This window comes from Scophthalmus maximus, chromosome 22, assembly GCF_022379125.1.
Source record: "Scophthalmus maximus strain ysfricsl-2021 chromosome 22, ASM2237912v1, whole genome shotgun sequence".
NCBI classification, from domain to species: Eukaryota; Metazoa; Chordata; class Actinopteri; order Pleuronectiformes; family Scophthalmidae; genus Scophthalmus; species Scophthalmus maximus.
The window spans coordinates 6,608,820-6,632,128 of record NC_061536.1 but is presented as its reverse complement, the minus strand read 5'-3'; the positions used below and the strand labels follow the sequence as shown (position 1 = coordinate 6,632,128).

Genomic DNA, 23,309 nt, shown 5'->3' with positions numbered 1-23,309 from the left:
CATTTTGGGGAGGCTGTGGACCGACGAGCTTGTGTGTCGTTATTAGCTGCCAGAGAAACAGACAAAGAAACCAAACGGAGGAAAAAAAACAACGTTGGAAGACACGCCGTTAAACATGGGCCCGCCGGGAGACAGACCGCACCACTTGTCGAATGAAAGAACGGAGGACCTCAGCTGGATTGTCGACTTATCTTGACATGGCATGCGGCGGGGCCACTCGGAGGTTGTGACGACTGAAGTGAAGAAGAGGAAGAAAAACAAGCGCAGCGAACACCACGGAACTTCAGAGTAGCCGGCCAGCGGTTCATTTCGCCACTCCGTCGGCTCGCCCTGGCTGATTATTCTGTCCGCGTAGTTGTTGACGACTGAAGCAGGTTATACCGAGCTCAAAAAAAAAACAAAAAAACAAAAATGCTGAGCACAGGCAAACCCAGCTAGTCGGTCACCCCCGCAGGTCCGTGACTCTCACCGCACTGGCACTCGCGTTGACCCGAGCGAGATGTAAACGCGTGGGAAGATGACTGCACGCTAGCTAGCCGACCGCACCACGGGCCTCGATTACGCCAGTCAGTCGGAAGATAAGATGTAGCTATCTCGTCGGCTCACTACTAGTTAGTGTCGGGAGTGAACGCCTAGGTTAGCCTGCTAGCTCGCGATAGCTAGTGTGCTAAAAATACGCCCACACCATGACTACCAGCGGTGGCAGCGCCGCGGGGCCGCGGGCCGCATGAGCGACGGCAGAAGTCGAGGAAATGTCAGGTTACTTTGGCAGTAGTCTTCGATGTTACCCGGTGCCCACGTCTCGTGGCATCTGTATTTACCTGCCATGTTCGTCTGCATCCCCGATCCGCCTGTAACGCGCACGTAGCGAAGTCTCCACGGAGAAGCAGCACACGACGACAGCCATGGACGAGAGACTTTGAAATGACCCAAACTCTAGGATATTTGTCTGCTTGCTAGTCTCTGTAGTCCTCAAAGTCACTAGCAAAGAAACACATTTGCCGGTATGGATTTTTGTAGTAGTAGCAGCAGTTTCTGTTGATTTTCGGTAACATTTCTCAGAAGAGTTAGTCACATTTGAGTTGCTGTTTCATTTAAAGTTCCCTTGTAGATGGCGGGTTGACGAAGAAAAAAATCCCATATGGCTTAACGTCATGTCTTAAAAACATGGATTTCTGATCACGTAATTAGGAGATGTAGTCTTAGCTGGTTGATCATTCCCCTCCTCAACACTGCCCTTTTACAAAAATTAAAATGACTTAGTCTTGTTTCTGATTGGTTGACCTTTTCAGTTGGTAGTTAATGGGTATTTCACAGATCAAACCTCGACGGGTTTTGATGGGTTGTTTCTGCCGAGGGTAGCTCTAACTCCATCCTTTTATCCAACGTATGAATACAAAAGAAGAGTGTTGCCCAAATATTCTGCACAAAAACGAGAGCATTGCCATCTAAATCTAACCATGGGGGACCCAACTTCACGAAGAAATCAAACAAGAAATCGACTTCGAGCTCAGCTTCGGAAGAAAAGGGAATCTTTGGCTGATCAGTTTGACTTCAAGATTTATATAGCCTTCGTTTTCAAGGAAAAGGTTTGTCAGTGAAGTGGAAGCATACAGTAATTCTCGAACAAGCTCATACCATATACCTCATACATGCTCATGACTCATTTAAATGTCCTGCTCTTTCTTGGTCTTATATTGTGAAGCCTTAATTCAATTTTAGTGGTTTGCTCCTTTTTTTTTGTCTTCACAGAAGAAGAAGTCTGCACTCTTTGAGGTAGCTGAAGTGGTGCCAGTGATGACCAACAACTACGAAGAAAATATCCTACGAGGTGTGCGGGATTCCAGCTACTCTCTCGAGAGTTCGATAGAACTCCTGCAAAAAGACGTTGTGCAACTACACGCCCCCCGATACCAGTCAATGCGAAGGGTAAGACTGAAACATCTGAAGATGCTAAAATTGGCTGAAAAACTTGAGCCATGTTATAACACACTGTCCTTCTTTCTCATCTTGTCATAGGATGTGATAGGCTGCACCCAGGAGATGGACTTCATCCTGTGGCCACGCAACGATATCGAGAAGGTTGTCTGTCTGCTGTTCTCCAGATGGAAGGGGGCTGATGATGAACCCTTTAGGCCTGTTCAGGTCAGAACTTGGCCTCTTGTCAGATCACTCTGAAGCCTGTTGTTATTTGAACCTTATGTAACAGATGTTCTCCATCAAGTTGTATCACTGGATTAAGGCAGGGCACTCTTGCCAAAACAAAAAAAACAACAGTTTTTCCCAGCAAAACAACCACGGATAAAACTGACTGAGACATCATATGTTTACATTTTTATTCTACATGTTGAACAAGAAAAACAGCACTGCCGAAAAGACAAGCATCTTGATACATATTTTTAAAATATATGCATCATACCAGTCAGATATTGAGTCACAGTTCCATTAACCAAGTTATTTTTAGTCCTGGAAACCTTTTTCTGATAACTTCAGATCATATACATCTTGTGCAAAAACAAAAATGTGATTAATGCAAATAATTATTGCCGCTAATTAACCAGCCATAGTCTGGATGTATCAGTGTTTACTTCTTGTTACACATGTCTGTCTGTCCTCTGATGTCCAGGCCAAGTTTGAATTTCATCATGGAGACTACGAGAAGCAGTGCTTGCATGCTTTGGGTCGTAAAGACAAGGCTGGAATGGTCATGAACAACCCAACTCAGTCTGTATTTCTCTTCATGGATAGACAGCACTTACAGGTGAGTCAGTCCACTGAAATTAAAATGGAACAGAGTTTCAAGAGCTGAAACCTCAGAAAGCTTTCAAACTCGCCTGACCACAAACGCTCTGTCAACCTTCCTTGCAGACTCCTAAAACCAAGGCCACAGTTTTCAAGTTGTGCAGCCTCTGCCTGTACTTGCCCCAGGACCAGCTGACCTGCTGGGGTGTCGGAGACATCGAGGATCACCTCCGCCCATACATGCCTGATTAAGGCTTCCAGCTCCACCCAGCCACATAGGGAAAAGCCCTTCCCCCTTCCTCCTGCCTAAGCCTTCAGAAGCAAATTGATGTACTCATCTCCACCATTTCCTTTTAAAAGATGTGAACTTGTGCTTGGATCTCTCCCTTTTCCCCCTTTTTAGTTACCTTCTCGTTCTCCCCTCCCAGGCCTGAGGCTGATTCAGTTCCCATCCTCATTTTTCCTCACACTCCCAATGTTTCCCCTCTTCTCTTTGCCATCATTTTTGTTGGTTGCCCCATTTTTCTTTTCCTTTTTCTGTTTTGTTTTGGTTTTTCCCTCCCTCTTTATTCCCTCCTACTCACTCATCCATTCTTGTTAATTTGAACCTGCACGAACATTGATTTTGAGTGGTTGGTTGTTCTCTTGGAGCCGCACTGTCAACAGCACCGGTCATTGAAGGAACTCTTTATGTTGCATCAGAACAGGAACAAACAATACCCAGGTCTTCACGGTGGTTCTCAGATGGACGTGTTTTATATCCTTGTTGTCATAAGAAAGGATCGTTAAAGCTTGTTTGTAATGTCATTGGGGTTTGTAGAACAACTTTACACATTCTTTTGACCAAGGACAGGTGTGAATGTGTCAAAACACCTGTATACGCAAATATAACAGGATGAACAATATTTTTGTCAAATCATATGGTGTAGGACTTGCTTTTCATTAACTGCCTTAGTTTTTTTTTTTCCCACTGGACATAAGATGTTATGGTGTCTTTTGCTTTCCTCTGAAAAATGCTAGGCAGGCCTTTGCTAAAATCTCAAGTGACTTGAAAAGGCATTGTACACAAAGTTGAGACATGTTGGTTAGATGTTGAAGGTCATTGTCACATTCAAGCCGCTCATGCACTATTCAAGCTACTGAAATCTGATGTTTTGCGTTTTGTTTTATTCGGGGTGTGGGTTGGTGAGAGACTGAAATGTGGTGTAAGATTTAATGTTTAACATACCTAACAAAATTGCTGAAAGCTAACAGATTTTAGTTTAATTTGACCTAGTAAAATTAAGATATGTTCCTGCCATGCTCATCAAAATAAAATTGGGTTTCGCAGGCTTGCTTGTCAAAGAATAAGTACATAGTACATATAATTTTGTTCATTGTTGATTCAGTGTGTTCAGTTCAAAGATTATAAGGCGTGTAACTTGTTTTTCTTTCTGTTGATGATTCTCAAATCAATACTGCTGAGCATATCCCAATACATTGCAAATTCTGAAAGCATAACCCTTTGTCCATTTGCTTTATTGCATGTGCATGAATCATTGATACAGTAGTGACCATTAGAAATTTCTCTAAATGTTGTGATAAATACTTCTACGTATCAGTAACAACACAAGTCACTAAGTAACCAGCAGTGAGTGGTGTTATGTAGTTGTGGCACCCACCACTCTTATGTTTTTCAAACGATTTACAGGCAGAGGTAGGTTTAGACCTTGATCTGACAGTACAGATATGATCTGTGAGATTACTACAAAAGGCACAGATTGGAGCCAGTTCAGCTGCTGCCAAGGTGCTTAGTGTGTCTTCCTTGTGCAATGAGCTTCCCAGTAGCCTTGCTGGTGAGGTCTACGGTGGCAAATGCCAGTGTCCGTCCTTGCTTTAGAACCTGAGCAGTAATGACCACATCCTCTCCCAGCTTGGCAGCATTCATATATCTGTAAGACAGTGACATTTTTTTGACCCCCTCAATCATTCTTAGAAATTTCTCTTCAACGTGAGTGAGTTAAGAGGCTGAAGGTCAAGGTCAACGATTTTATACATACAAGCCAGGAGGTATATTCAACATACATTTGAGACAAGCTCAAGACCACACATTGACAAGGTTAATGGAGTCATGGGAAAAAAATGGAGGATAAGAAACAAAGCATTTTCAGCTTTCAAATATCATATCTTAGTTGTGGAAAATTAGACTAACAGGACGTATAACTTGGCATTTAATGGAAAGTCTAAAGTCTTCAGGACCTTCTTTTATGTAATCATTGAATTTCTAATAAATTTCTGATTTTCAATAACAGGTTGAAAAAATGCAGAGATGGATGTGGCTCATCTACAAAGAGATCGCTGCAAGCTTCCATGTATTAATCATCAATGTTCACTTCACAGGTTTACACTACATTGGATATGAAGTTAACAACTGTACCTCCAATCTACTCAATCGGGCTCATGAAATACTGCACGATAATCTACTGATGACCATATTTCAACACTGTTGATGGACTCACGTTATGTTCATGTCCACGCTGACCCCCGGTGATCCCCTCTCACTGTGCATGATCGCCACGGTGGAGATGACATCGACCAGGGTGGCTGTCATCCCGCCGTGCAGCGTCCCAAGTCGGTTGGTGTGCTCCTCTTCTACCCTCATCTCACAGACCACCTTACCAGGGATGGCAGACAAAACGTCTACCTGAGGAAAACACACGTGTAGCTGTGTGTGTGAGTGTGACACTGCGACAACGGGTGTCAGCGAGTAGCTTTAAAAGCACAGGCTGAGTTACTGTGCACTCGCATTTACAAATAAAAACATTAAAACGGTCCAGGAATGTCACAGGATGTGCATATTCACCTTGCTCAGCACTCTGTCGAAGCCTGGATTATCTACCATCGCTCTCATAATTTGCCTGATTGAATTTAAAGTCAGCGAAGCCATATTTAACTCCTAGTAAACGCGGCCAAAGTCAAACTTGTTTGCCTCTCGCCGGAAACGGCAGCGTTCTATAAATCGTCCGGGTGAAACATCCTCTCCCTCTTGTTTTGACATTTTTACCGGATGCAAATGTGCTATTTTAGCCAGATTGCGTTTCGACCAATTTCCGGTCAAGTAAAAGCACCGAGACAGTCCCAATATTTGGTGATATTTATTAGTACCGTTACACATAACGTAGAGTTGCTATTTACTGCGCTGTGATTTCTGTTTTAGCTAGCGTTAGAGGCTAATCAGCATCTTGACCCGGAAGCCTTTCATTGGTGCACCAGAGGTAACTGGCAGAGATGTAACTTTTTCTTGTCTCGTGTAATTCTGTTGAGTGGACACACACAGTGAGTGGACACACACACACAGTGGCTGGACAACATGGCCTCTGCGTCTGAGTCGGACCAACCGTCAGTTTCTACTGTCGAAGAAAACAGAAGTCGTCTCTGCGACGAGTTTGCCGCAGTAGCGGGAAGCGACAGCGCCGTGGCTCGGTGCTACCTGGCGGACAATGATTGGCAGATGGAGGTACAGTGTGTAGTCACACCTGAGGCATCGCGTGTCACGTGACATCGCGCCGTAAGGTTAATGTTGTAACAATTTTACTGCAGCTTATTTCACGAAGGCAGTTATCAACAGTAAACTAAAGAGCCAATGGACTTGCGTCAGACAGAGGCAGCGTTCAGTTTCTATGCTCCACAGATCTGGAACAAACGTTAATGCATTATGTAAAGCAATTTGAATTGCCTTGTTGTTGAAGTGTGCTATACAAATAAACTTGCCTCGCCTTGCTCTGGTTTTCCCTTATCAGTTTTCCTTGTCCCTCGTCTTTCAGAGAGCTCTGAACTCATTCTTTGAGGCAGACATGGAGAGAGTATTTGAAGTGGAAGATCTTCTAGAGGGACCCACCAAGAGCCCTGAGGCCAAGAGGCTGAAGGTTGATGAAAAACCTGCACAAGATTGGTAACTTCTCTTGTCTTTTCCCATTATTTCACACCAGAATCCCTTTTGGTGTGAATTAACGGTCTCTGAAAAATGTCCAGCATAGATTTGACCGGAGAAAGTCCTGCCTCCTCACGCAAACCGCCAGAGGAAGATGACGGTAAACTGTCGGTGATCTCCTGGAACGTGGACGGGCTCGACACAGACAACCTTGGAGAGCGTGCCAGAGGCCTGTGCTCCTACATAGTCTTGTGAGTCCTGTGTTTCTGCAGTTTCACTTTTTACTGGCCACCTGATATTTCCTTTTTTAGTGCTTCTGGAGATGCAATGTTGTAGCTGGATGATACAGAGCAAACGCGGATGATAGCATTTGAAAAGCGAATCTTCTCTTCATGCAGATACACTCCCGATGTGGTTTTACTACAGGAGCTCATTCCACCCTACGTCCAGTACTTGAAGAAACGTGCCGTCAGCTACCTGATCATTGAAGGTACATTATTTTTGATGATGAAGGGACTTCCTCTTATTACCATGTTGGGTACTCAGAGTTTGACACGACATGTTTCCCTGTCTTATATAAGACACGACAGGATACAGTAAAATGGACTACACCCAGCAAAAAACAGCACACACACCCTTATACTGAATACAGTAAATAGAACTCACTGCTGCACAATGTGGGAAAACCTGTGGGCAAAATGGGTCTTTACTTGGTCTGTCTCTATACCTGTGCTGACCAGGTGGTGAAGATGGTTACTTCACTGGGATGATGCTGAAGAAGTCGCGAGTCAAACTGGTGGAGCATGAGATAGTAACTTACCCCACCACACAGATGATGAGGAATCTGCTTGTAGCTCAAGTTCGTGCACACATAGTTGTCCAAATAGTGCAAATCATTCAATTAGTTTAACTCAAACTGCTGACATTTTTTTGCATTTTCTTCCTTGAATATCAGGTGGATTTCAAAGGACAGAAACTGTGTCTAATGACATCTCACTTTGAGAGCTGTAAGGGCCATGCAGTGGAGCGGATGAAGCAGCTTCGAGTGGTGATGCAGCGGATGAGGGAGGCGCCTGACGATGTCACCGTCCTGTTCGGAGGGGACACAAACCTGAGGGACCCCGAGGTCAGTCATTTGTCTCTCCAGTCATATGCAATAATTGCTAGTTGAGTCTATACACGTAATCAGAGTGTTTCCCCTTTCATAATACTTCACTTGGCCTTCGTCTCAGGTGGCCAAGGTGGGCCTGCCCTCCAGTGTCTGTGATGTCTGGGAGCGACTGGGCAAGCAGGAGCACTGTCGCTACACATGGGACACCAAAGCCAACAGCAACAAGACCGTTCCATATGTCAGTCGCTGCCGCTTTGACAGGGTTTACTTCCGCCCAGCGACAAAGGATGGAATCCCACGTCTTGCCCCCGACCACTTGGCCCTGGTGGGCCTGGAGAAGCTGGACTGTGGACGCTATACTAGTGACCACTGGGGAATCTACTGTAGCTTCTGTGCTGGGTAGATATGTACAAAATGGCAAAACATGCAAGTGAAAGAATTTTGTTTGAGATCAGCTGATTTTTGTTTGTTTTGTGTGTTTCGCAGAAGCAGTGCAGACTAAAACAAACATTGCCACTGGGTTCAGACCACAGAAAAACTTTATCTGAGATTGGTTGCCTGTAAATTTTTATATCTTGATTTGATTATTTTATCTTCTAATATGTCTAATTTTCCTGAACTTAAAATAGACACATAAGTGTAAAAAAAACCCCACACCAATAAATGTTAAAATAAAATGTCCGTGTTTTGAAATGTATTTCTTGCCCCTTGAAACAGTTAACAGCGCAATCTAACCATGAGGTTAACTAGAAGGGCGCTTGGAGAGCAGCTACTGATCCTACACCAAAGCTAACGCCCTATCTTGCAATGTAAAAGAAAGTAAATCAAAATTCCCGAACCCTCCACAGAGTTTCATGGAAATTGCATCAGTGGTTATTGAGTAATCCTGCTGATAAGACAAACAACAATGAACGCATTACCTCCTCGGCGGAGTTAATTATTATGAACTGCTCGGGAACTTTTGATTACATCCCACAATTTTCCGAACTTTTTCTCAGAATTGATGCTCAAGTTTCCATTTACTATAATTGTAATTGTAATTGTAATTTATTTATTTGAACAGGGACAGTGCACAAATAAAAGCATTAATAGATGTCTTGTGCCAGGTTGTAGCAAACTGCTATTTTCCACCCGTAGTCCCTGGGCAGGTCAGGGCCATTGAAGTTTTTTTTCTGAAAATGATTATTGAGCTTGGAAAGTAGTGAGAAAACGGTTTTCTGGACATTTTAAAGTTGTTTCCATATTTCAAAAAATAAACTAAGTAGGAAGCTTTTTAGACATTATACAACTATATTATATTGTACACTTCTCTGCATTCTTGCTTTTACTGTTTGTAATATTGGTATCATAAACCACTAGAGGGCAGTACAGAATTTATATATATATATATATATATATATATATATATATATATACACACACACACACACATAAATATGGGGTTTTTATTAGAAAAGTGAAGGTTAAATAAAAACAAGATCGACTTGAGTGTGAAAAATGACAAAATGTAACTTTATCAACCATCACATCATTGTAATTTAAGCATATTATACACCAGTTTTCCTGCTAAAGTATCTAATGTGAAAAAGACCTATTCTAAGCAACTATTATATACAGTATATCCTCAGTGGTATCCTCTTCCTCTCAGTCCCTGGCTAAACACTGTCAAGTCTTCGGCCCCACCTCTCTCTGAGACGTCCCCTGAAGTCTGCGAGTGTGTTGTCATGTTTGCTTGACAGTGTTTTTACACCACAGTTACACTGAGTAAAGACAAGATGACCTTAGGAGAGGACACAGATGTGACTCCTCCATGGTAGCAGGCGTCATCAGAGGAGGCCCTCCCTCATCTGTCCCCTTCCCCCCACTCCCTGGTTCACCAAGGACACGGGCCGAATCTGTAGAGCTCTAACGAGTTCACCGACTAAAACCTACAAAGTGTGAAGAGAATAGGAATCCTCTTCTTTCTTGCCATAATGATAATTTGTGGCAATATGTGTATATTTTTTTCCTGCAACTGGTCTTTCTTGATACCTCTTTTTTAGCTTCATAAAATCATGCATAGTATCTTGTTTGAGGTCTCAGAGACCCCAAGTGTAAAACATTTTAGAACACAATGGATTTTCATGACTTCTGCATCTGTGACTGGTGTCAACAGATCTTTTGTCCAGCGTCACCGTCCCAAATACCAAACACATGCATAGTTTTGTTTGCGCATGTTCTTTTTTTTAGCAAACCAAAGGAATAAAGAAAGTGGTCATGTGATCCGTCCGTCTGCCCTGAGCCAGAGGCTGATCAACGTTTACCTCCTCCACAAATCCTTCAACATCTGTACAACAAGTTTCCCTCTGGAGGGCTGCGTGTATGTATTCCAAGATAATCTCACTCACCCTGTTTTTTTGATTGTTGTTTTTTCTTCACCCTCAGATGTATTTTCAAACACCAACAGCCTCACCAATGTATTTTTGGAGCTTTTCGCTCCAAAAGCGTAGCCTTCAGTGAGAGCCGAGGCTTTCATTTGAGGCCTGTCAAAATGAATGTTCTTGGTTCTGTGTGGACGTATCCGTGCGCTGGCGGGGAGGCTGTTGGAGGCTCTTTGTCCTTTGAGGTGGGGGTCGGATGATGATGGATTGGACGCAGATCTGACCCGAGTCCAGAAGAGATTGGTGGGCCGTGTGAAGAGCAGCAGATGAATCTGTGCTGCAGCTCCACAGGGAATGCAATGTCCGTTACTGTTTGACTGATAGACTTTGGCTGGGCTTCTCTACACCGTGTGTGTGTGTGTGTGTGTGTGTGTGTGTGTGTGTGTGTGTGTGTGTGTGTGTGTGTGTGTGTGTGTGTGTGTGTGTGTGTGTGTGTGTGTGTGTGTGTGTGTGTGTGTGTGTGTGTGTGTGTGTGTGTGTGTTTGTTATGTGTGTTATGTGTGTGTGTCACATGGACGGGGCACTTCACAAGCAGAATCTATCCAAACCACAACTGTCAGTCCCCGTCCAGACGAACACCCACCTCCCCTTGTACAGATAGCTTGTCACAGGCAAGGGCAAGGGCAGGCGTAAGTGGTGCCTCACTCTATATCAAATTGCCACAACATCCATCACTGCTTCACTCCAAAATCGCAGCGACAAACTACCCCAGAAGCCAGCATTATTTCTGGCCGTACAGTGCTGCTGCCGCTTGCTTCTGCTGAATATTTGAGGGCTGACAGTTTTTTGTTTTTTTTCAGAGGTTTGCAAGGTAAGGGGAAAAACCTTCTGAGCAAGAGAATTTTGTCTTCTCATCACTTTCAAAGGGTGAGGGATGAAGCCAGGTATGCGAGGATTCGGGATGAGGTTATGATGCAGGGGGGAAAGGATTTGAGATGAGTTGAAACTTAATCAGCGGGGGAAGCTTCACACATTCATCTGAAAACTTCTGCTGAGAAGTTGGAGGCTGGATAGCTATAAATGATTCAACAAAAGGAGAAGTGGACAACAAGTTTCTACATTAAAGGGGCACTTTAGTTTTCCACTTCGGTGCAGTTGGGGGACTCAAAAGAGTAAAGACTAAAAAAGAATGGTAAAAATTGATGCAGCATGAAACATGAAAAATAAAAGCAGAGTTAAGCTCATCTCAAGTCAACAGAAGTTCTTGTGTAAAAATTGTAGCGAGCCCCTTTAGGATCAGGTCTAATGAATAGGAGAGTGTGTGTCATAAGAAAAATGAAAAAATCCAAAGAAACATTTTGTAACAAAGCCTGACAGGTTTTATTCCCTCTCTCATAAATAACACTGAACAAGCATCATACAGCGATAAATATCCATATTTATACACTGTAAAAAGTCTCTCTATTACAAAATACAGTATATGTGTAATGCACTTGATACAGAAGGGGAAGTATTGCATTTCATAGCACCAAACGTGACCCTCAACTTGCCCCTTTAAGTTCATCATCTCATACACGACTCCCAGTCAAGAGGTTGGGTGTGCAACCCAGATTCAGGTCTTGTGTATCTATGAAATATACTTCCCTTAGGAATCAGTTGTTGCATAACTAAATCTAAGTTTAATAGAGCCCACCTATAAAGAGCCAAAGCCTTTGCTGTAAAACTGCTTGGTTTTTTTTTCTTCTTTTTTTTCAAAAATCCCAGTCGAGAAACTAAAATATTATGAAGTGTGTTCACAGCCGCCGATCAAGTTTCGTGTAATGAATTTTTGCATTAAACGTGGCACAATGTCCCCCCTCACACAGACACAAGTCCCACTTTGTTTGGAAAGCAGGTACACTGCTGTCAAGTGAAGACCTTGTGCATTTTTCATTTTCCCATGAAGATCTAAAGAAAAAACGAATTCCTGTGCCATAAAAAGTGGAGAGAAGGGAGAAGATGTCGTAAAGCTCGCAGCCACAAAACATGCTCTCGTCTCTCGTCCACGAAAAACGTTCAACTCAAGTGTGACACTGGAAGAATGGTTTGGGTGTGGTTTAGAAGATTCCCAAGTGACAGGTCGATCACTAATTGGGTACTCTCCAAAGAAAGTGTCCCAAGGCTGAATGAGCTGATCAAAGATGTCGGCGTCTCCCCTCCGCAAAAGTGTCTGTCAGAGGCAGGAGGAGGTCAAAGGCAGGTTAAACACTGGAACAGGGATCGACTAACAACTCTAATAAGTGCTTACAGCAACTCCCAAAATTGTGGCTCTAGATATTATTGGTAGGGCTTCTATCATATATATATATATATATATATATATAATTTTTTAATTTTTTTTGCTTTTGACTCTTTAACATTATTGCTAAGTTCAGACAGGAAGGGGCCCTTTCTTTCAACATTAAGAATGAAATTAACACCACACCTTTCAGAGGACTGACAGCATGGAATGTGGGGAAAGATCAATTCTATAAGGAAACGGACACAACATTAAAATGAAAAACAAAATGTTGTGCCAGCGATATAATTTTTTTTTTCAACAAATGTGGGGACATAAAGAGGGATATTTTCATATAGGAGCCCTTATTATTCCTCAATCAGAGTTTGACTGAAGAGCAGCGTCACAAAAATTCATGTAAAAAATAAAAAGTATTATCACATTCATCACCTTAGTGTCCATGTTGTGTTTGATTGTCAGCTTCTGAGACATCTCCTGACCAACCAAAACTCTTCCTGGTTCAACTTATCAGTATGAAAATAACGTGCGTCTGTTGTAGTGGACTGTGCATACGAACCATCATTGTAAGAGCTTCGTTGATATATTATTAAAACACAAAAATTCGTCATAGGTAATTTCTATCCTTACCAACAACATTAAGTAATAATAATAATTAAAAAAAGTGAGTCATAAGTCACATGTAGCCTAAGCTCAGGTGGGGCCAGTGTCATGTCGTCCAATAAGCTTTATCAAATTATGGCACATAAAAAAATAACAGCCTTTTTATCTCATCTAGCTTACTCATTTATGTCAATAAAATAAAAAACAGACTAAGGTTTGTGTTATTTTGTATGCATGAGAGCATTTCTGATTAGTTTGGTTTCAGCATAGAAATATATCACATTCATGACATTTCATCACTGATGTATTGCACAGCATTGTCAAAACTATCATCTTAAGCAAAGGACTATTAAATAATCTTTCAAAAAAAAAAGCGAATGCAAAACCAAATTGATCATAAACCTTTACTGGAAAGCTCAACATCTGTCAGTCCGTGCACTGGTGCCGTTGAGGAGACTCGCGCTGCACTTCGAAACTTCCTGGCAGAAACGTTCCTGAGTGTCCTGCTGTGTATTCTGCCCCCGTCTCCAGCTGCCGCTCCTCGAAAACTGCACACGTGCTAAAATGATCTCTGGGCAAACGAGGCCAGTTCAGCTGATGTGGTCGTACAGGCCTGCAGAGCTCACCGCTCCTCCCACCGCGCCAGAGTCCAAAAATAAGACACTTAAAAAATTAACCGGACTGAGAAAATCAAATCGTACAAAAATATTTAGAATGCCCTTATTCTTTATATCATAAATTATCACTGGATGTTGACAAATCCTAAATTATCCCAAAAATGAACCAAAAAAACTGATGAATTATGAGATAAGGGTGCATAGGTTGGCATTCTTTTGACACTGAAAACTATTCCTTGGTTCTCTAGAAAGCTCCAGATTGCACATTCATAGTGTTCACTATTATTATTATTTTGACTCACTTACTCATTCAGTCACTGCTGATATCTATAAACATCATTATTTCATGAAATCTCCTGTAACAGAGTAAATATTCAGAAGTACCTTGATGAAATTAACAATAAGAATTGAAATAAATTTTTTTACCACAATGATAATACCTCAAAACTATTTTTCATCAACACCTTTTCTTCAAAGGTGCATGGTCCCACACTTGTAAACAAAACAAAAAATGTACCGACTAAAGACGAAAACTTTCAGAGTTTTTCTCACACGGGTGATGACGTGACACCACCAGCAAGTTTCAGATGCCGCCTCTAAACTCTGAGGTTTTCCCTTAAGTTATGCAGTCTGACAGCGCTGTCACAGGAGCAACCGCCACATGTAGTTTTTTGAGGTCACACCACATTAATGCTGTTTCCGCTGCCAGCTGCCGCCCTCTTGCTGCAGTAATTGAAGCTGCTGTGATTGGTGGACGAGCCGTTCATGTGAGAGGACTTCAACTCCATCTGGCATGCGGCGATGGCCGCGTTGAGCTCTACCTGAGCCCGGTGAACGACGTAGAACATCAGGCCGATGCTGATGACGATCTGCACAAGACAGAAGATTTCATGTTGTTTTGTTCAAAATGCCCTTTTTTCTTCAAAATGGTGACCTGACCTGTCTCATATTCTGATGTGTATCTAATGTGTAGGGCTGCTAATAAATATCCCTGAGGGCAGGGACAAAAATATTGGATACGTACACCTAACAGCCCCTCTAAAGGTCAGTCATTAAGGTGTCATGTCTTGTTTGTTTTAATCGAGGTGTTAAAAACTACAATTTACTATTTCAGAGGGGTTATTTTCTGGTCCATTTCTCAGCTGCGAGCAGTTGGCAAGCAGCCAGAGGAGACTCCAGGAAGTGAATGTGCAGCGGTAATACAACTGTTGGAGAGTCCGGTTCTGCTAGAAATATCTTCCTGTTAAAGGGGAGGGTGTTTTGCACGGTCGCCAAGTGCTTGTTCATTGCGGGAACTGTTGGGTTTCTCTGTGTATATATTGTAAGGTCTCAACCTCACTATGTAAAGTGCCTTAAGTATGTTGTGAATTGGCGCTATAAAAATAAAATTGAGTTCAATGTTTTCTCAAAATGTAAAACTACAGGTTTGCTGTGGTGCTGAAAACTGAGTCTGCAGCCTTTTTTTAGTTAATTTTTTTGAATGTTTTACAATTGTCTTAAGTAAGTCAGCATTGGCCCCAATACCCCCCCACCAAATCAGACTGGTGCATCCATAATGGACCACAAATAAAAATAAAAACGAAGACTTCCTATCCCTCAAGATTATCGGCTCCTCTAGACGGAGCCTCCAAAAGCTTGACCTTGACCCATGACATCTGAACTTCCCACAAAAGCCTTGCCTAATCTTTGAACACTTGTGAGGATTAAATGGAGCTGAACAGGTGTTGGGGACGTGATGACAGCTTGAGACGACCTTTGGAACAAGACAGATTTGCGGTTTATTTTGCATATCTCCTTTAGGTTAAAGATTTTCACTCTGGCAGTTTAAGTAAATAAAGATTTAAGGAAGAAAGATATGCTTTTGGCAGTCGGACAAAGTTTGTGAGGTAGACATGAATTTTGAATATAAGAGTGAAAACTCATATTCTACTGATCAACGAACAGAACGTTTCACTTCCTGTTTGGAGGGTGTGACAGCACATCAGTGTCTTGCATCACTGCTGTACAAATTGTACAAAGTGGTATTACAGCATTTTAATATGTATTGGTAAAGTATAGCCACCGACAACTGACCTGCAAGCTAAACACAAAGTAGCCGCTGATACTCTGCTCGGCGATGACGTCCTCCATGGTGCGGAGCGTGGTGCCCAGGTAGGAGTTGAGAAGCTGAGTGGGCAACAGACCCACAGAGGAGGCCACCAGGTAGTTTGGCAAGGACACATCTGTGATCTTGAAATGGAGGATAGGAAATAAGAAACCGGTTTCAAACTTAGATAAAGTAACATGATTTTTGTGCGATTTACAGCTTGTGCCGTCCAATAGGTGCATGATCGCAGGTGTAGGTCGGCGTACAGTGGACAAGCTCTCAGTCACTATATCTTACATAGTCATAGTCTGTGGCAAATTGAATTGATTTTCAACCAAAATAACCAAAAACAATCTACAAAATCCTGCTAGGCTTGGTAAACAATGAGCATCTCATTTCATATCTCCATGTAGTCACCTACGTATAAAGAAGTGCATGCGTCGCCGTGACCCTCGATCCCTTGATCCCTTGATTAACTGATGACATAAGCTAGAGCGCGTCCGAGGATGTGACCTTGGCACTGTGACAAAACTGCGGCTGATAGCAGCGCGTCAGGGGTCGCGGCGTGATTGCTGCAAGACACTGCCTGTGCCAAAACATTATCAGGACAAGAAAACATTCACGCTAGATGCAGCCTGAGTTTCTGCTCGAAGTGATAAATCCCAACCCCAGTGCCGTTATCGCGGCACACACTGACAAGAGCCAGAGTTACACTTCATGGCACACTGATTATCAAAACCTGGTTAATCAAGCCAACATTGTCATCAAGTTTTTTTTATCTCCTCTGTATTTTTTTCCCCCTCCTTTCTCCTTGAAAGATTAGCACTGATGTGTCCACACTGTGTCCACGCAGTCAAAACAGTGTCAGCTAATCTCTTGGCATGGCATGTGAGCCTGTCAGAGCTGCAGAAGAAAAAGGAGTGCATTGTCTTTCTCTCAGCCGTCAACCCTGACTTGTGAAGCACATGTCCTCTGAAGCCTCCCCCCTCCCTGGCATCTAGCTGCTGCCTTGTATACCACATCATGGGAAGGCTAGTCGTTGGTATTTTCAGAACCATGTAGATAATTCCCACTGAACCTCCTACTCGTCTCTGAAAGCCTGTTGTATCGAGCTAATTTGCAAATTCAAGTGTAAGAACAGCCCATCCTGGGCTCGACCTGATTTATTCAGAGCAGCCGCAACGCAGGTCTGAGTTTTGTGCTTGTAAACCAAACAGAAAACAGGTTATCTTGACTGTGTGGTAGATTCCAGGATTGCTAATGTGACGCTGTCCCTTTTCATCTGTACAGACACCCTTGGTAATGAAAGGTGAAGCACACAGTGTAATGCAAATCTGAAAAACCTGTTTGGCTATACTATCCATTACATGATAAATCCCCCAACTGCTTATATTAAATCATTATGACAGTAGAGCAATGGATCCAGGCTAGCGGTACAGTGATGAAGGTTATAAAGCTGTGATAAGATGATCCTTTATTATCTTATCTTATTACAGCTTTATTATAATACCATGGGGGGATCTGAACGATCTGTTCCTCAAAGGATTCACAAACATTGTTCCTGAGCTGTCCCATTGTTTTGCTAACTGCTGCAGTCTCTGTGGTGTTTTAAGTTACCTGCTATAATGTAGCACTGATCACTTCAGCAGAAATAAACTGGAAGGGGGGGGGGGTGATGTAGCCTCACCCAACTAATGTGCTCACCAAGGGCAGAGGAGACGACACATAACTCCACTGTGAGCCAGTACAGGGGCCTAGAAGTACTCATCAACGATTAGATCACCTTTTTTTGTTGGGAATAAGACCTTAAAGCTAAATATCAGCTCAGCTTCATAATGAGCCTCGGGGTGAGAAGAATTACAAGGTCTGAAAACCGCTCTGAGCAAGGAAGTGACAACGTAGAGAGGGATTCATCTTACAAGCCTGATCCTGGCAGACTCGGATCAACTCCACAGTGAGTCTCTGTTCTACCGTTTACCACTCGAGAGTTCATCTATCATCATCAATAAAAACATGTTGCAATTAGTTGCAAATACATCTGTGTCCGAGTGTATGCAAATCAATAAATGACAAGAAATCGAAAAACGGAAATGGTTTCACCTTTTTGCCATTTCCCCAGAAGAGAGTAGTGACAAGTTTATCTTCAAATGTAAAGTATTTAGCTTCAAATGACATTTCTTGGTTGCAAATAACAAATTTAAGGGAACATTATCAAAAGTGTGACTCCTGATTTTAAATTCTTAACATCAGTACCAGCCCCCCCCCCAAAAAAAAATTCCTATATTATTACGGTATTAATAGTTGAACTTCACTGAGATACAGGCCGAAGACAAGATCGTGTCTCAATAAATCTGGTGAGGAAACATAAGCAAATCAACTCAGTCACAACAGAGGAGGTCAAATCTATCCTCCAAATTCAAGTGTTAGTAAAAAAACAACTAATATTTGCCTATAAATGTGTAAACCTAATATAAGTCAAAATGAGATAGAAGACAACAACAGGGTTGTTTATTTCAGCACTGGGGTTGAGCTACTTGAATGCTGGCATGATTTTCCTGGCTAGTATTTGTCTGCGTTCCTCTCCTGTTTTTACAAGACAGTGAATTAACCCCTCTTACAATTGACAGCCTGACAAACTGGTCGAGTGGCACTTAGAGCCAAAGGGATGTATGTAGGTGCCACTCGACCAGTGATGTCAGCTGTGGAACACTATGTAACAAGTGTGTTCCTTTGACTTTGACAACTCATTTTCACCTCTCCAGAATGGAACAGGAAGTCCAACGTTGTGCCGACTGTTAAAGCTTCAGCCCCGATCCAGGCTGGAGAGATATTTTAACCTTTGGACGCGGAGCTATGTCCCAACCACTGATCCTGAAGTATGAACCACAGACAAACAGGACTCATATAAATCATTCAGGCAAAAGAAAACCATCTGCCAAGAGTGTTTGAAAAAGTATTTTACAGATTAACTGTTGCCAATACTGTGCGACTAATGAAGAGGAATCATTTGATTTTTTATGAACAAAAACTCTCTAAATCATTTTTATGTTATTTATGCAATACTGATATCCAGTTCATAAAAAACAAATATAAAAGCCAAGACTTTTTGCTCACTCAACCGCATCATAACAGGCCCCAACAAACAGATCTAATACTGAATTTTAACATATCATTTGAACTAAATTGCATAGAATATATTCAATAAAGTCAAAGATGATGATGCAACGTACGTGTGTGTGGGTGTGGGCACATATTTTGTTACATACGATAGCTTTCACAATCATGTAAAGTTTAGTCATAAAAGAAGGCTGAGATCGAAGTTGTTGTGTTGACTAATTTTTGAAATCTGTGTGGGGCCATTGATGTTTTGGGTTATGTTGTAATCTTTCTAATATCTTGCCTCCTCATATATAATAATGTGAACAGACCAGGATAATGGAATAAAAAACCAAACCTCCGGATACGATGGCTCTAAAATCTACAGCAATTTATATTTACAATTTCAGCTCTGATGGATGTCAAGTGATGTTTATTGTGCGGTGGTTACGAGTGTGTAGACAGAACTGTCAAAGGCCAAAGCTAAGTAACCAATGAATCTCCATGCACCCGAGAAATGTCTTAGTGAATCAGTCACCCCAGAAAACTGGATTTTTTTTTTCAGCAAGCAATTACTATGCTTGTGAAACACACTTACATCATCTTCTTTTTCCTTTTCCTGCCTGGGGCCTGTGCATCAACTCCTCCATGCTTTGAGCTATAAATGCCTTTCAAGTTCCCTACTTAGCATACACTTCTGAATGTGTGCGCTGCTGGTTTCCTTCAAAACAAGTTTTAATTTCTTCTCGCCAAACATTTTGGCATAGATGGTGCAATTTTGAAAAAACTGCTGAAGTTCAGGCTAAAAGAAAACAAATGTCACCATGGACATGAAGAAAGACCAGTGGAATAATTTATATGATGATGCTGTTGTTGACTGCAGGTTGCTTTCCAGCTTGTCAGCAGTTACAAAATGAGCCAAAATTTGGTGTTGTTTACGTAGGCTAGACTCCAACTTAACTAGAATAAACTGGACTTTGTCCCGATTTGCCAACTTCATCCTTGGACACATTTCCATGTTTTTTTTTGTTGTGTTTAGTGTGTTTGTATCGTGTTTTTCTAAGTTTTGCATGAAAGTCAAATTTTAACTCCTATAAGTGTTGCACACTGACTCTGAACCACAAATGCAATTAGATGGATGGCTCACCCTGGTAAGATCTTCATCGGGTCAAAATATTTGTATATAGATATAACAGGTTTAATAATGTACAGGTTTTTGTTTAATCTGCAGTAGCAGCTATTATATAGATTTTCTTCTGCATTTTTATTCATTATTTGGGCTAAACAAGCTTCAGATTTTCTATGAGACCTGCTAATGTAAGACAAGTATGACAAGTATGGGAATTCCAGCCCCACGAGAGAGATATAGTACGATCTGACACATGACTCTTCCCATTTGGAGGTATCAATGAGTTGACTGTGAAGGGTAATCAGCCATCATAATTTATTCATGTTGTGCATGAAGGTCAAGGGCCTCGGGTTAAGTGTAGGACTGGAGTGCAGCTGAGAGCAATATCCTCATACCACAGCTTTACACTGACAGGCCACCACATTAGAATCTCCTTTGACGTTGCGGGTGTTGGGTGTCACATGGTATTTATTACTCATGATTATCACTTAGTTTAGATTGTGTTAAAATCACTGGATCATTATAGAGCTCCGAGCAAACATTGCTCCAAATGTGAAAACTCTAATTATGCGTTCAAATTGTGATACATATAGTTCAAACTGAAAATACTAATTGATGTCCTTAGGCCACAGTAGAATTATTTTCATAGCAGAGCTTCTATCTACAAGATAAATTTGTGTTTTTTTCCTCTGGGGATGAAACAGGAAGTGTTACATTTGAGCCAAGCTTCTGGCTAGTTGTGATTTCCAGGGGTTGCAGGTTGGCCTGACACTGAGGGAATCAAATAGGTCACAGGTCGCTTTGATCCGCAGCAGGTCAATGAGCTGCTGTGAGTGGATGAGTTCATAACGGACACCACACGACTGTCTAATGTCCTGCTACAGTGGGAAGGAAAGGCTGACGGCGGTGTTTTCATCATACTCACCGAGAAAACTGCATTTTGGAGCCCAAAGGGAATGGGGGTGAGTCTCGCTAAGGCCACGACTTTGAGTCCACTCCCTCCCTCCACCACGCGTATGACGGCACTGAGTTGCTCACTGTTCCCGACTTTGTTCAGCACCCAGTCAGTCAGCAGGCGTTTGCAGACCAGGTGTGCCACGAAGGTCCCGATCAAAACCCCCACCATGACCAGTCCCACGCCCAGCACGAAGCCGTAGAGGTAGCCCGCTGCCACGTTGAGAACGATGTATCCCCATCCACACGGGAACGACACCGTGATCAACCCGACTATGAAGAGCAGGGCTCCGACGAAGCTGTCCAAGCTCTCCACCCAGAGCAGGAGCTCCTTGAGGTACTGGCGCACCAGGGCGACCGAGGCGAAGCACACGGCCGCCAGGACGCACGCCAGCAGGGCGCACTTGAAGCACAAGGTGGTGATGCAGCACGGGTGTCGGAAGTCCCCCCCGCTCGGCCCCCCCGTGTCGCCGCTCGCCCCGGGGTCGCCGTCTGACTTCCCGCCGCCCCTCTCGTCGAAGGCGCTGCATATCAGGATGTCGATCTTGTCGCAATCCTCCGTGGCCGTGGCGGTCCTCTTCAGCCAGCGGTTCAGGTGGATCTGCGCCTTGCCCGCCGCGTGCTTCACCAGCTTGGTGTAGAGCTGCACGGTCGTGGCCCCGGACGCGGACATGTTGCGGACCGGCGGCAGGGCTCAGGGGGAAGGGTCCGAGCCGCGGAGCTGCTGCGACGCGTCGGGTGTCAGATTCAGTCTTCACACCCGGCGCAGGTCCATGGCCCCGTCGAGGCTCAGCAGAAAACAAGAATTTCGAAACGTCTGAGAAGATCGCCTCAGCAGTGGCGACTCATTTCTCTGCGACTTCTGGGGGCGCTGTGGAACACAAGGGTGAATTCCGCCACTCTCCTTGGCCATCACACGCACTGTGCAGCGGACCAGTGTTTATCTCGGGTACACGCGCCGGGCCACGGGCCAGTGCGACGACCTGGAGGTGCCACTCTCACACACTCTGTGTGCAAAACCCGCCATGGTCCAGAGTTGTTGTCGTCGTTGTCGTCGCCCCCTCGGCGTCCGGACGGCGCAGAGTCAGTGGGTGGAGGGAGGGAGGGAGGTGTCGGGGAAGAGCCGCGAGCACATCGAAGCAATCCGACGCTTCGCTGGACCGAGGCGAGGTGCGCGAACGTAAACTTCTGAAAGCGCAGCCGGCGTCACCGTCGAGCTAACCCTGACCCCCCTAGCATGAATGTCAGCCGCGGCTAACTTACTCCCGTCATCAGCTAACTAGCTCGCTCTGTGGATAAAGTCCACGGCAGCGTTTCGGAGACCACGGCGGACCTCCGGCTCCTCTTCGGCCGGAACACAGGGCGACACGCGGAAGAAGAAAGAGATGAACGCACGGGGGTCAATGTTTCTCCGCGGGCTGCGCGTCGCTGTGGCTCCTGTCGCCGTTTCGCAGACGCCGCTGTGGTCCGCTCGCTCGCGCGCCGCACACCGACCCACTGTTTGTGTCCCAGAATGCCAAGTAACCTCAGCGACCACGTGACCGCCCCGTAGCGCCTCCTCCTCCAATCAGAGGGAGTCCACTTGTCATCGCGAGAGCTCGCGGGAGATTCTTGTTTGTTTTGGATCGATGCCCTTTGCGCGGCTGTCTGCGGTCAGCCACCGTTCACCACTTCAACGTTTCACTGCGCTTATATAGATTTAGGGACTTATCAAGATTTAACAACTTGGCAGTGGAAATCGTATCCAGGTGCACAACAAAGGGAGTTTACGAGGGAAATATTTTCAAGGATTATATTGTGGTGAAGGAAGTATACATAAGTAAGTGAAGTAGGTGACATCACATAATATAGAAATATCCACAAGTCATCCTCCAATCAAAATAAAACATTGAAGTAAAAGTAAAGATGTATCATCAGCAAATATCCTAAAAGCAGAAAAGCTAAACAATGGCCCTTGTCAGAATTCTACTCTTTTTTATAAAGTTGTCACCTAGGTAAAAATAATGCATTCTGATAAATCAGTGCTGTAATCAGTGCTATTAAAGTGTTTTCCTTTTTTTTTTAAACTGTCACTGTCAACTTTTTAGTTGTAACTGAGCTGAAAAAAATGTCACCATGTAACTGAGCTGAAACTGAGTTCAATGACTTATGGTTGTTTGTAGAGCTGATTGTATTTGTTTTATGCGTCACTTGTACTGGCAGTGTCTTGATTGTAAGCAATGTGAACAATATCTTTTTGGTGCTAAACATAATCATGCTGGTGTGTCCTTGCTGTGACCAGTATCTTGTGGAAGCTATCGAATATGATGACATAGATGACCAATGTCATGTCAAAGATAGCTAGTATGATGACGCAGATGTGTACGTGTGTGGACAATCAAACATGTGACATCTCACGCTGCCTGTTTCATAGATAGTGGGTACAA

General features: G+C 43.4%; 4 protein-coding genes across 5 annotated transcripts; 2 read left to right on the top strand and 2 right to left on the bottom strand.

Annotated features, from left to right (window-relative positions):
* The first annotated feature begins 11 nt into the window (after positions 1 to 11).
* Positions 12 to 4,242, top strand: c22h6orf62 (chromosome 22 C6orf62 homolog). The gene is made up of 5 exons (XM_035621372.2): positions 12 to 1,589; positions 1,753 to 1,929; positions 2,020 to 2,145; positions 2,627 to 2,761; positions 2,869 to 4,242. The coding sequence occupies exons 1-5, from the start codon at positions 1,461 to 1,463 to the stop codon at positions 2,992 to 2,994; spliced, it is 693 nt and encodes a 230-aa protein (XP_035477265.1). The 5' UTR covers positions 12 to 1,460; the 3' UTR covers positions 2,995 to 4,242.
* A 2-nt stretch (positions 4,243 to 4,244) lies between these two features.
* acot13 (acyl-CoA thioesterase 13) lies at positions 4,245 to 5,746 on the bottom strand. Its single transcript, XM_035621374.2, has 3 exons — positions 5,585 to 5,746; positions 5,241 to 5,425; positions 4,245 to 4,673 (listed from the first exon to the last, which is right to left on the bottom strand). The coding sequence occupies exons 1-3, from the start codon at positions 5,666 to 5,668 to the stop codon at positions 4,514 to 4,516; spliced, it is 429 nt and encodes a 142-aa protein (XP_035477267.1). The 5' UTR covers positions 5,669 to 5,746; the 3' UTR covers positions 4,245 to 4,513.
* A 212-nt stretch (positions 5,747 to 5,958) lies between these two features.
* tdp2b (tyrosyl-DNA phosphodiesterase 2b) lies at positions 5,959 to 8,444 on the top strand. Of its 2 annotated transcripts, none has more exons than XM_035621370.2 (8): positions 5,959 to 6,238; positions 6,546 to 6,673; positions 6,754 to 6,903; positions 7,051 to 7,142; positions 7,393 to 7,511; positions 7,608 to 7,778; positions 7,885 to 8,162; positions 8,250 to 8,444. In XM_035621370.2, the coding sequence occupies exons 1-8, from the start codon at positions 6,092 to 6,094 to the stop codon at positions 8,263 to 8,265; spliced, it is 1,101 nt and encodes a 366-aa protein (XP_035477263.1). In that variant the 5' UTR covers positions 5,959 to 6,091; the 3' UTR covers positions 8,266 to 8,444. The 2 variants fall into 2 exon arrangements, with proteins under 2 accessions (XP_035477263.1, XP_035477264.1); XM_035621371.2 differs by lacking the exon at positions 5,959 to 6,238 and adding an exon at positions 6,415 to 6,438.
* Positions 8,445 to 11,479: 3,035 nt separating this feature from the next.
* Positions 11,480 to 22,390, bottom strand: tmem64 (transmembrane protein 64). Its single transcript, XM_035620673.2, has 3 exons — positions 20,855 to 22,390; positions 15,692 to 15,847; positions 11,480 to 14,487 (listed from the first exon to the last, which is right to left on the bottom strand). Exons 1-3 carry the CDS (start codon positions 21,554 to 21,556, stop codon positions 14,296 to 14,298), a joined length of 1,050 nt encoding a protein of 349 aa, XP_035476566.2. The 5' UTR covers positions 21,557 to 22,390; the 3' UTR covers positions 11,480 to 14,295.
* Between the last annotated feature and the right edge of the window lie 919 nt (positions 22,391 to 23,309).